Raw genomic sequence first — 12,259 nt, 5'->3', positions numbered from 1 at the left:
CCTTGGGCAGAGGGCCCAGATACCGGCCTCTTTTCCTGTTTGCTTGGCACCAGGCCCTCTGTCTTTTCTCCCAGGCCCCAGCTCCTGCCAGTCCGCCCCCCCGTTGGTTTGTTTTGATGGGCATGTTCGCCACTTGGCTTCCTGGCCAACAGACTCTCCTCTCATTTGGAAATCAGAGTTTTCAGACCTGGTTGGTGCCTGATTGTCTGGCAGGGCACAGAGGTACCTGGGGAATGGGGCTTCGACGAGGCCTTCTGGGTCATTTCAACCCTTAATTCCCAGCTGCGACATGGAGGCAAAGCACAGGCTCGACCCTTCCGACATCCCCATAGCTGGAGACAGGGAAACTTAGGGGTTATTGAGCAGAGTCCTAAAGTGGTGACACGCCCTGTGCAGTGGGCTACAGAGTAGGATTTGCAGAGGGACCGTGAGTTTCCTGTGATCTGACCCACTGGGCATAATCATAGGATGCATCAGCAGAGATACATTGTTCACCTGAAGGGAGGTGATGAGTTCTACTGTAGGCACTTTGAACATCATTGGTTTACATGTGGGTGTTTTGCCCAATTTTGGATGCACTTCTGAGATGGTCATTGACAAATTAAATTAGTGGATGTCACTTTGTCTGAAGAATAGTTGTCGGGACTAGAGATGTTGAACTTGTAGAATCTCTGGCAACAGCTGGTTAAAAAAGTCCATTCATTTAGCATCTATTTCTGGAGCATCTGCTAGATGTTAGCTCATCTTTGTAACAACCCTTTGAAAAAGGGTATTATCCCCATTTTATGGATAAAGAAACTGAGGCTCAAAGAAATTAACTTGTCCACGGTCGCTCAGCTAGTAATGGCAGGGCTGGAATTCATAGCCACGTTGCTTCGTCTCGAAGCCCGCATTCTCTCTTCCATGCTAGGCGGGAAGACGGGCGTTGCTGATGATGGTTGCAGCGAAGGGGGAAGGCTGATGACTTTGGCTCTAGATGGAAAATTAACAGATTTCTTCTCCCTTCCCTTGTCCAGGTGGAGTGCAACTCGAAATTGGATCCAACAAAGACTACTCTCCTCAAGGTACAGGCAGCATGATGCGAGTTTGCCTTTGTTCCTTCTCAGAAACCCCTAGTTTGCTGCAGAATAGAGTGGCGCCTAATTGAGGCACAGCTGGTGGTCAGAGACCATAGAAATAATTATTTAGTGTACGCGTTCACGAACATCTATCTGTTGTTGGGCCCGGCTGGATACCCTAGGCTGCAGAGATGACGGGAACCCTCTCTGGGATCCCGAGAGTCTTTGGGCTGCCGGCCGTGGTGCTCTGATGAGGGACGGACTGGCAGTTGTGCGGGCGGGGGCTCTCGCAAGGGTGGGGCTGGGCGTTGCTCTGAGAGGGGCTCTGCCATGGGAGGGCAGGACTCTGTCTGCCAGGTTCTTCTGGGAGCTTGAGCCGGGGCTGGGTTGAGGGTCTGTGGCCTCCCTGCCCGCGCAATCCGGTCGCCATGGTGTTTGTGGCAGCCTTGGCCCAAAGGCACCATGCAAGATGAGGACCCGTTGTGGTTGTACCCCCCGGGGAGGACAGGTGACCCAGGAAGGGCCTGTGTGAAATGAGGGGGCAAGAGGAGCTGAGGGTCTGTGGGTCGCTCAGCGGCCCTGTGAAAGGCACTGGGAGGCGTCTGATGCTCGGGGGGGGGACCTGGTCCCCGGAACTGGCTCTTCACATAGCTTTTCTATCAAGATTCCCTCTCAAGGAAATTGCAGGACTGGAAGATGCTGGGCTTTGGGCCCCAGGGGGCTGCTGATTGGCTAACCCGGGAGCCCCTTTGTCTTAATTATCCCAACACATCTGTGTCTGGACGCCGGCAGCATCGGGGCCTCTGTCCCAGGAGAAGGACGGACAGGCCACAGTTTCTGCTGTAGGGAGAGGAGGAAGGAGCATTCGAGAAGGGGGAGGGTTCGTCTCCTCGTCTCCATTGCTCAGATCGAGCAGTTTCTGTCTTAGGGAACGTTTAAAGAGAGTGTGTGTGTACAGGGCCTCCCGCACTGAAGGCCTTCTGGTCACACGGACCCTGGTGGGAGGCTTGCAGTTCTTCGAGCTCACTCAGGCCCAGTGTGTGCCTCTGCAGTGGGACAGGCACACCTTCCGGTTCTCGAGGAACCGAGGGAAATTCCTTCCTGGGCGTAGCAGGGCATCTAGCGTCTCGGTTGTCAAGAAGACACAGATCAGTGCCAAGATGGATTGTAACAAGAGCAGCCTTGCTAGGTGGGGATGGGTGTCTTCCCCACCCGTCAGGTGCCCATTGCCCCCAGAATGGGGTTGAACGGGGACAGGGCAGCGGCAGGTGGGCCCATAGGGAGGGACACCTCTGCCGTGGTGTTTGGCACTGACCAGCCTCCCTCTTTCCCAGATGGCAGATTGTGGTGGCCTCCCGCAGATCTCCCAGGTGAGTCCTACCTGTCACCACTCCCTAGATGGAAGGCAGGTGTCTGTGTCCTGTTAGCGCCTATTCCCCGACTGTCTCCTAGTCCCCCACCTCACTATGACATCTGATGACACTGTGGGCACGTTACTATTTACAAAAGGTGCTTGCACATCGGGACTTGATCACCTAGGAACCCCCGCGTGGTGGATGACCCTGGGGTTCATAGGGGGGAGGGGGTTTCACGCATGGATATGGCTTGACACCTGTGGACCCGAGTCTAGGTGTGTCTGGTGTTTGACCTCAGAGACCACAGGCTTCAGCCAGAGCTCCAGGCCCGAGCAGAGGGGGCAGAGAGGAGGTGGTTGTCTTTTCCACCAGACTGTGGGAAAGGATGGAATGATGCCTTTTCTTTCTTCCGTTTCTCCCTGCCGTCCTGAAGGGGACTTCAGAGTTTCTGTCATCCACTGCTCTCTTGATGAAAATTGAATCTGGGTCTTTTTCTAGATACATGTACCCTTTCTCCCCCTGCGGCCCCCCACCCCCCTGAGCTCCCTGGGGAGCCTCCCATGCAGCAGTGAGCATGCTTTTGGGGTCCCTCTCACCTGCCAGAATGTTGGGAGAGTCAAGGGTGAGGGCACTGAGCAACTCAGTGGCTCCCTCTGCGTCCACGTCACCCTAGGTCTTCCCACTGGCTCTTCCCAGCAGGTGCATCCAGACCCTGGACTCCTGCATGCCCTGGCTGAGGGGCTTCTTATCCATGAGCCTGTCATCTGGGCAATGGCCCCAGGCTGGGGAGATCAGACAAACAAAAATTATATTCGCTGAGGGGAAAAGGGCTATGTGCCCTCCTCAGTAATGGACAAGGACCTGAAATGTATATTTTATGAGTTTGGGCTTTTTTTTTTTTTTAATTGGTGGTATTTAGTACTTGTAATTTCCTAGTTACATAGTAGTACATGTTCATCAATAAAAATTTAAAAATACGGGTGAATAAAAGAATAATTAAAAAAAACACATCCAGGGCGCCTGGGTGGCTCAGTTGGTTAAGCGACTGCCTTCGGCTCAGGTCATGATCCTGGAGTCCCGGGATCGAGTCCCGCATCGGGCTCCCTGCTCGGCAGGGAGTCTGCTTCTCCCTCTGACCCTCCCCCCATCTCATGTGCTTCCTCTCTCATTCTCTCTCTCTCTCTCTCTCTCAAATAAATAAATAAAATCTTTTAAAAAAAACAACAACACATCCATAGTGTCCCAACTTTAGGTTACCGTTGTTACAGACTTTAAAGTATTTACTTCTAGTCTCTTTTTCGATATACTTGCATACATTTTTTTGTTACTTTAAGCAAAATTAGGATCATATTGCGTATATATTTTTCACCTGTCCACATAACTTGACATCTCAGAGCTCTCTTCCTTTGGTTAAAAAACTCTCTGTATCTTGTTTTTAATGGCAGGACAAAATGCCATTGCACAGATACAGTAATTGGTTTTCCTGACGCCCTATTGCCGGACATTTATAGGTAGTTTCTGGTTTCTCACTCTTGGGTGTGGTGCTATAGAGAGCCTCTTGGTTTGGGAGGGATCAGCTCTTTGATTAATTTCATGCGGCCTTGCCAATTTCAAGGACCTTCTGATGGAAAAGGGAGAGTCTTGGCTCTGAGTCCCCCAGGGAGGGGGCAACGGCTGACAGGTTCATTTGGGTGCAGGATAAAATTTGTAGCAGCTGGAGCTGTCCCAATAAGAGAAGGGTCTTCTGTCTGGGATAGTGAGGTCTCTCACTTGGGGTGGGGGGTCTGCAGAAGAGACCCTGAGAAGCAAATTTCTGTATCAGGTGGATCCTGGGCCTTGACTGATTGCTCTGGATCTCATCTCCCTGCAGACTCTCCCTCCAGAACTCTGTACAGAAGTGTAGACACAAGTGGCCTTTGGTGGCTCTACTCGCCTCTCCCCAGTGGCTCCCTCCGCGTCCACTAGAGAAGGACAAAATTGGTGTTCTACCTGCTGTTGTGTTATGCCCGTTTGACAGCTGGGAGAAACCAGGGAAGGCCCCGCCCGCAGAGGGAACAGATGGGCTCCCCGCAGAGCCCAGCTTAGACAGAAGCGTGAGTTAATACCTGCATGTTAGTGGTGGAGCCGTTAGCCATCCAGCTTGCTCCTGAGACTGCCGGGGGGACACCTACCGAGACACTGCTACCCCAGGGCCCTCTTTAGGCTGGCTCGGGGAGAAGGGGCGCCAGTGTTCCTTCCTTCTGTCCTCCCTCCCTCCCCGCTCTCCCTCTCTCCTTTCCCTTCTTCCTTTTCTGTATTGGAAATGAGAACAGCTCCGCCCCGACCATGATGAAAACACATTGTAAATGCATGGCGGCGGCTGAACCAGCCCAGGCTTCCAGGAGACCAGTCCAGGAAGGCCCGTTTACTGTGTCATTCCTCCTCCTCCTGCCCTTACGAGAGTTGGGTGTCTGTTGACGGCGTTCCCATCCCTCATTCCATTTGCAAGGGCAACAGTCCTTAGAGATGAGAGGAGCAAGTGTTTATTGCAGTGTCACCGAAGGGAAGAGAGGCTGAAGGACTGTTTCTGCCGCGGTGCTGGGTACAGATGCTTGTGGCTCTCTGCAGCCTCAGTGGCAGCTTGTCACTTTCTTACTGTTGTCACACAAACCCCAGAGGGCAACTTGAGCCCAGCCGCACTTTATCTGTCTCTCTCTCTCTCTCTCTCTCTCTCTCTCTCTCTAAGATTTATTTATTTATTTGAGAGAGAACGAAAGCAAGAGGGATCACAGAGGAAGAGGGAGAAGCAGATTTCCCAAGGAGCAGGGAGCCTGATGCAGGATTCAATCCCAGGACCCTGAGATCATGACTCGAGCTGAAGGCAGACAGATGCTTAACTGACTGAGCCACCCAGGCACCCCTCAGCCTTTCCTTTAAGTGTTCATGTGACTCTTTGTAGAATAGTGGCAGGAGTTGCTGGGGGTGGGCAGGAACACTGCATCTGCTGACTTCTCACTGGGGCAGAAAGAGTATGAGGAGCAAAGACCCAGGGCGTTGCTTTTGAGAGTTGCAGTTAATTAGACTGGGGGTATGGCCTTTACTTGAGAGCATTCACCTCCCAGTTCAGATTAATCTAAATTTGGGGAGAGTAATTGATGGAACTGGGTATGTTCTCAGCATTCCCAAATCATTTCACTTAAAGTAGCCCATTGAATTGGTTAATTGGTTTATCCAACTGTCCATCTGTCCATCCATCCATCCATCCATCCATCCATCCATCCATCCATCCTCCTTCCTTCTATCCATCCATCTTATTTTTACCTATCTATGCACCGTCCCTTCAGCCAGCCAGCCAGCCTGCCTGCTCTTGAGGCTGAGAGTGAACTGCCTTGAAAGCATAGAGTTTGGAAAGCCCTCGATTCATCTGTAGGACTCCCCGCCATGAATTAATTGTATGACTGTGAATGGATTATTTATCTCTCCATGACTGTTCAGCAGTGAAATGTATGTGGAAATGGTGCCAGCCTCATAAAGTTATTGTCAAGAGAAAATGAGATAATGCTGCAAAGCCCTTGGCACAGTGGGTGGCACAGGATCTTGGTGCTGTTAGTTCTAGAAGCTGAGCTGGATACATCACTCTTATCAGTGTAGTCTTTACAGAAACCCTCAGATGTTAGTGTGGCTCTCTGGACTTTACCAAATTCTCCCAGCTATGAAGTGAAATTGCAGTTTTTCTCCCTAGCCAAAGTGAATTTTGCTCCCCATGAATACCCTGTAGTCTTTACTTTTGTGGACTGTCCAATCAGCATGTGGTAGCCTTCTCTCTTGGGCCCAGCTCTTGAATGAAGGTGACCATGGGCACAGCTCCACGTGGCCCTTCAGGATCGGACCTCTGGCAACTGACCATACTTTCCCTTTTTCTCTTGCAGCCAGCCAAGCTTGCTGAGGCCTTCAAGTACTTCGTGCAGGGCATGGGATACAGTAAGTGTGACCTTTCTAGGCAGGTGGTGGGGCGAGGGGCAGGCATGGGAATGAAAATGCAGTGACCTGAACTGGGCTTGAGTGAGTATTCTGTATCATCTTGGCCAGCGTCAGCTTTTGGCAAACTAGGAAGGTCAGGGAAAGATATATTTTGGTGTGTGGAGGATGGGCGGCAGTGCAGAGGTTCTAGTATCTTCTTTATACCGTGGGGCTTCATTTCCCTCCACTGATGAACAGCTGTGGTTTCGTAGCAGGGAATTTTCTTTAGATTCAGGACTAACTCTTTAAGCACCAAAAAGAGAACAGTGGAACCATGAAAATCTTTTACATTCTGGTTACGTGCTTTTTTTTTTAAATTTTAAATTCAATTTAATTAATGTATAGTGTATTATTAGTTTCAGAGGTAAAATTTAGTGATTGATCGGTTGCATATATATGATTACGTGCTTTCTTAAGAGACTTCCCGTTGTCATGATGGTGGTGGTGGTGGTGATGATTATGGTGGTGATGGTAATGATGAAAGATTATTAGTAAATCCTTCATTTTTTTCTCATATAACCATCACAGTAATCCTATGTCATTTTTTTTTTTTTTTAAGAGAGAGCGAGCGTGTGCACATAAGTGGGGTGAGGAGCAGCAGGAGGGGAGAGAGAGAATCGTAGGCAGGCTCCACACTCAGTGCCGAGCCCAGTGAAGGATTCAGTGTCATGACCCTGAGATCATGAGCTGAGCCGAAATCAAGAGTTGGACGCTTAACCGACTGCACCACCCAGGTGCCCCATCCTATGGCATCCTCTTATCCGCATCTTACAAATGGTGGAACTGAGGTTTGGAGAGATTAAGCAAGGAGCAGAGTGGGGAATGATCCTTTGAAAACCGTAAAGCTCTGTGTAAGCGGGTGATAAAGTTGCTTATATTCAAGACAGTGCATCTTTGCCAAATCCTTGGATTTGGGAATTGAAGGATAAATAGAAGCATAATTCAAGGACTTGGTTTCTTGTGTGACAGTTCTAGTTTATTCGTTAGACACCTCCATCCCTTTTTCAGAAATGCAGTCCCATGACCAGGACCGACCATGCCAAGTGGAAGCACTCTGGTGGGTAGCGGCCACAGATGGTCCAACGGAGGTGTGAGCCGTGACATGGTTCTTTTGGCTTTTTCTGCCGACTGCTTAGAATTTATGAGCCCATCTTAACGAGGAAGTCTGAATGTCTGATCTCTTCCTTCCCCCCCGCCCCCCCGAGACTGAACCTATTCATTTGTTTAAAATAGTAATGGTATATTTGGTAAGCTGACCACAGCCTTAAGGTTGGCCACAGCCGTGTTTAGTTTCTAGAGAGGCCAAGAGCCCATGAGCCTGATTTACATGCGTCGGGCAGAGTCCATGTCCCTAGGTGCCCTATTCCAACAGAAAACATCTGTCTTTGGGTCTGCGGCCTTCTGAGCTGCCTTCCCGAGGGAAAGCGAGCAGGTAGAGGTAGGGCACCGGGAACGCTGCCAGGCAGGGCATACATCATGACTCGTTTGCCTTGGACCTCTCTCGGGTTTGGATTTCTGCCTCACAAGTGTATTCTGGGGAGAAAGGAAGTGAAAGGCAGGCCTTGTTCCCTACGAAACACACACACACACACACACACACACACACACACACACACACACAACTACTGAAGCCTCTGGCAGTTAGAGGGAAGAGAGCAGGAAGAGCTTTTGTCCACAGAGAACGCAAGTAGTCATCTACTGAGCGCCTGTTCAAGCTGCAGGCATGACTCGCTCTTTGATTCCATGACACCATTCCATGGTCACTTGCGAGCCCTGTGAGGTCAGGAAAACTCTCAGATTTGGGGTTGAGAAATAGGGACTCAGAAAAAACGTGAGCGACAGATGTGGGAGCGATCCCGATTGTCTCTGGATTTAAACATTAGCTCTTGGAGAAGGGAGTTCAGTGCAGCAAGGATTCCTTTTGTTTGTGGATATGTGTCCCAGCAAGCCAACCCCTGCACACATTCAGTGACTAACGTAACCACTGAGCACGTATATGTATTTATCGGTTTCCTCAGATTGTGACGTCGGTTGTTCAAGGTTGCCTTTGCGGTGATGCTTTAGGTGGTGTAGTAGTTTCCTAGGGCTGTTGTAACAAATCTCCACAAACCAGATGGCTTAAAAAATACCAGAAATGTGTTCTTTCACAGTACTACAGCTCTAGAAGCAAGAAGTCCAAAATCAAGATGTATGCAAGGTCATGCTCACCTCAGAGGTTCTCGAAAGATCTTTCCTTGCCTCATCTCAGCTACTGGAGGGAGCTAGCAGCCCTTGTTGTTCCTTGGCTTGTAGCCATGTGACTCCCATCTCTGCTCTGTGTCCACGTGGCCTTCTTCCGTGTGTGTGTGTGTGTGTGTGTGTGTGTATGTGGAGGGATGTTCTGTCTCCTCTTATGAGCAGCCAGCCTCATGTATTATGACCTCATCTTAACAAAATGTATCGGCGAGGACCGTAGTCCCATTCTTAGATTCTGGTGGCTATGAATTTTGGGGGGTGGAGGGCAGGATTCAGCCCAGTGCAGGTGGGGGGATCGCTTTGTCTTCATTTCACTTTCTCATCCATCTGCCATGTGCAAGGGTAATTTTAAGTCCCGAAGGATGGATGGATGCCATAGATAGTTCCTGGGAGCTCACAGGCTTCCCTGGAAGAGACGACAGGTGACAGCCGGCCGCATATTTGCTGGGTGGCCTTGGTTTCCCCACCTGTGGCATGGAGGGATTAGCCCAGCTGACGCCCGCCAGATATTGTAGACAGTAGGGCGTTGCGGTACGCGGGCACACACAGGGGTGCCGATACTAGGGGATCGGTATTCCAGTTTTACTGATGGGGATGGAGGGCTCAGAGACGGTCACTTCCAAAGTCACCCAGCGGTAAGCGAGCGGCAGACTTGGGATTCAGACCCACGTCTAGGTTCAAGCCACCGTGTGATCTCAAGTCCCTAGCCCCGTCGGGGACTTGCTCTCCGCCTCTGTGAGGGGATACGGAGGATGGGGAGCCCGGTGCCTGGATGGCCGCAGGGATGGACGGGTCAGGCAGGAGGAGGCCCCGTTGCTGGCGTGCAGGTGCCCCTGGCATTCAGGTCCCTAACCGGGTGCCTCTTCTCTCTGTCCCCAGTGCCCTCGGCCAGCATGACCCGCCTGATGCGCTCCCGCACGGCCTCCGGCTCCAGCGTCACGTCCCTGGAGGGCGCCCGCAGCCGCTCCCACACCAGCGAGGGCGCCCGCAGCCGCTCCCACACCAGCGAGGGTGCTCGCCTGGACATCACCCCCAACTCCGGGGCCACCGGCAACAACGCCGGGCCCAAGTCCATGGAGGTGTCCTGCTAGGCGGCCCGCACCACGGCCGCCCCTGGACTCTGGGCTCGCGCAGCTGCCCTTCCTCTGGCCCTTCCCGCCCCCGCCTGCCACACCACACATAACTCGTATTAACCCAAAGCTTATGGTGTAAGAGAGCTCTGGGGGGACACAGTTAGACTGGGTTTGTCAAGGGTGCCTTTCCCAGCAGGGGCAGGGTGGGCAGACCGAAGGAAAAGAAGTATCTCAGTGTCCTGTGCTCACTGACGGCTGGCCTGATGGCCGCCCCGTCACCCTCCCTCAGAGACACCAAACTGCCAAAAACAAGACACGCCGCCCGCAACACTTCCTAAATCCAGGCCTCTGCTGACCCGAGCATCCTGGTTCTAAAGGGCTCTTTGTCGGAAGCCCAGCCCCTCTACTTCCTGTTTCCTCTCCAACTAAAGACCAACTGACCCAGTTTCTGGAAACAGAACCCTGTTTCCATTTGGGGAGGGGGAGAGCAGCGGATTGTGGGTAGCTCTTTTTAACTGCACAAAGCAGGAAGCAGGAGAGAGGTGGCGTTTACGTGGAGGCTAGAATGCTTGGAAAAACAAATCTACGCAGTTGACGTGAAGACATAGATTTTTAAAGTTTGTGTATATATCCACTTTTTAATGCCGAAACATACAAGCCAGTTTTTCTGGCACCCTTTCAATGGACAATGAAAGTGGGCAGCAAAATCTCCGGGCTTTCCAAAGAAATGGTCTTGGCAAACATTGGTATCATTGAATTTGAGCCTTTGGCTCTGCTGTCTGCCGCCTCCATAGTCAGCCCCGACTTCCCACCCCAAATACGTGAGTGAGGATTTCGTTTGTGGGGAAGACGACTTAGGTTTGTACTTGCTTTCTTTGATATGAAGGGAAACATTCCAAATAGCCGTACCTGGCTGTGATGAGTCTCCATGCAGTGGGGGCGGGGGTGGGGGGGTGGGTACAGGGGAATAGGGTGGGGGTGGGGGGTATTTGGGTTATTAGATGTAAGGGATTTTCTGTGGTTGTGATGGGATCCAGTGCAGTCATGATTTCAGTCGATCCCACCCTGGTTCCCAGGAATCTTGTGTGATTGAGTCAAATCCAGCTTCTGATCTCTGACAAGTGGGGTTGAATCTGACCTTGACAGCCGAACGTTCTGACCTGGTAACATCACTGGATCTTTGGGGACAACCGTTTGCTCTTGCAGGGGGTGGGGATTCACATGGGGGGGGTGTTGGCTGAGAAGATGAGAGGATTCTGGAATATTCCACGGGATTGCCTTCCCTCTCCTGCCTTCCCCTCTTCCCTGCCCCTCTAACCTTCTGCTGAATGGGGTGGCACCACTGACATTTCTGGGCAACGTCAAGTTCCTGTACTACTGGCTTCTGATTCTCATTTTGGCTAACCATGGATCTTCTTGGAGGAAGTTTGATCTGAGTGGGATGAATCGATGCGAATCAGCCACTGGGGCCTGGTGCTTTTCAGGACCCTAGAGTTGGTAGAAGGAAGTAGTCAAGGCTTCTAGATAGCTGGAGGGGCAGTGACTCAGTTTCCTGCCCGTACCACCCGGAGGCTTCCGCCCGACCTGTGCAGAAAGGTCAGGGGTCAGGGCAGGAGTGGCTGAATCGAGACAGGAAACTGTTGTGTAAAGTCTCTCCAGAGGAGTTTCTTAATGAGATGTTTGTATTTATTTCCAGACCAATAAATTTGTAACTTTGCAGTGGCTTGAGTCTTTTTCCTCTGAGAGGTCGTGTGTGCAGCCCCACAGTCGTGGGAGGGGTCCTTCCTTACCTGGGGCCTCGCGACACCTGCCTTAAGGGCATCACTGTCCCCTGAGAATATAATGCGAGCCACATATGTAAGTTTACATTTTCTAACAGCCGTTATTTTAAAAGGTAGAAACAAGTGAGGTGAATTTTAATAATATATTTCCCTTAACCCAGCATATCCAAAACATTACCATTTTAACATAGAATCAATATGACAAGGATTAAGAGAACTCATCTTCTTTATGCTAAGAAAATCAGTATTCCACAGGACAGCGCCTCTCAATTCAGACCAGCCCCATTTCAGAGGCTCAGTAGCTCAGGCAGCATAGTGACAAAGAGTTAAAGCTTTTCAACCTATATTTAGAAGGAAACATCTTTTTTTTTTCTTACATTTTATTTTTATTATGGGAAAGCATGTGATAAAACCACTCCCTTTCTCACACCCAGTGACATCGCTATAGTGCTTATTTCTACTATACTGAAAAAAAAATGTAAACACAACAGGTTTTAGTATGACCTCCCATTGTTATTTAGGCTTATTTAGTTGTTTAAAATTCACAAGAACAATTGTAAAGATGGTGCAGAGCTCCCATATACCCCACACCGAGTTTCCCCTGTTCGTAAGACCTCATTTCACTATGGTGCACTGGTCACAACTAAGATACCAACATTGATACATTACTGTTAACTAAGCTCCGTACTTTTTTTTTTTTTTTTAAAGCTTTTACCTGACAGAGACACTGTGAGAGAGGGAACCCAAGCAGGGTGAGT

At 50.6% G+C, this 12,259-nt stretch overlaps 1 protein-coding gene across 2 annotated transcripts in view; it reads left to right on the top strand.

The window, feature by feature from the left end:
- The window catches only part of NDRG1 (N-myc downstream regulated 1), a 53,121-nt gene extending 41,682 nt beyond the window's left edge, over positions 1-11,439 (top strand). For both annotated transcript variants that reach the window (XM_025871161.2, XM_025871160.2), the window contains 4 exons: positions 1,017-1,064; positions 2,393-2,428; positions 6,322-6,373; positions 9,527-11,439. In XM_025871161.2, coding sequence (XP_025726946.1) covers positions 1,017-1,064; positions 2,393-2,428; positions 6,322-6,373; positions 9,527-9,738 — 348 coding nt within the window. In that variant the 3' untranslated portion in view covers positions 9,739-11,439. The remainder of the gene's footprint in view (positions 1-1,016; positions 1,065-2,392; positions 2,429-6,321; positions 6,374-9,526) is intronic.
- The last annotated feature ends 820 nt before the right edge of the window (positions 11,440-12,259 follow it).

The sequence above is a fragment of the Callorhinus ursinus genome, unplaced genomic scaffold (genome assembly GCF_003265705.2).
Source record: "Callorhinus ursinus isolate GAN/ISIS: 27379988/994484 unplaced genomic scaffold, GSC_fseal_2.0 scaffold5, whole genome shotgun sequence".
Taxonomy (NCBI): domain Eukaryota; kingdom Metazoa; phylum Chordata; class Mammalia; order Carnivora; family Otariidae; genus Callorhinus; species Callorhinus ursinus.
This window is presented reverse-complemented; position numbering and strand designations above follow the sequence as displayed.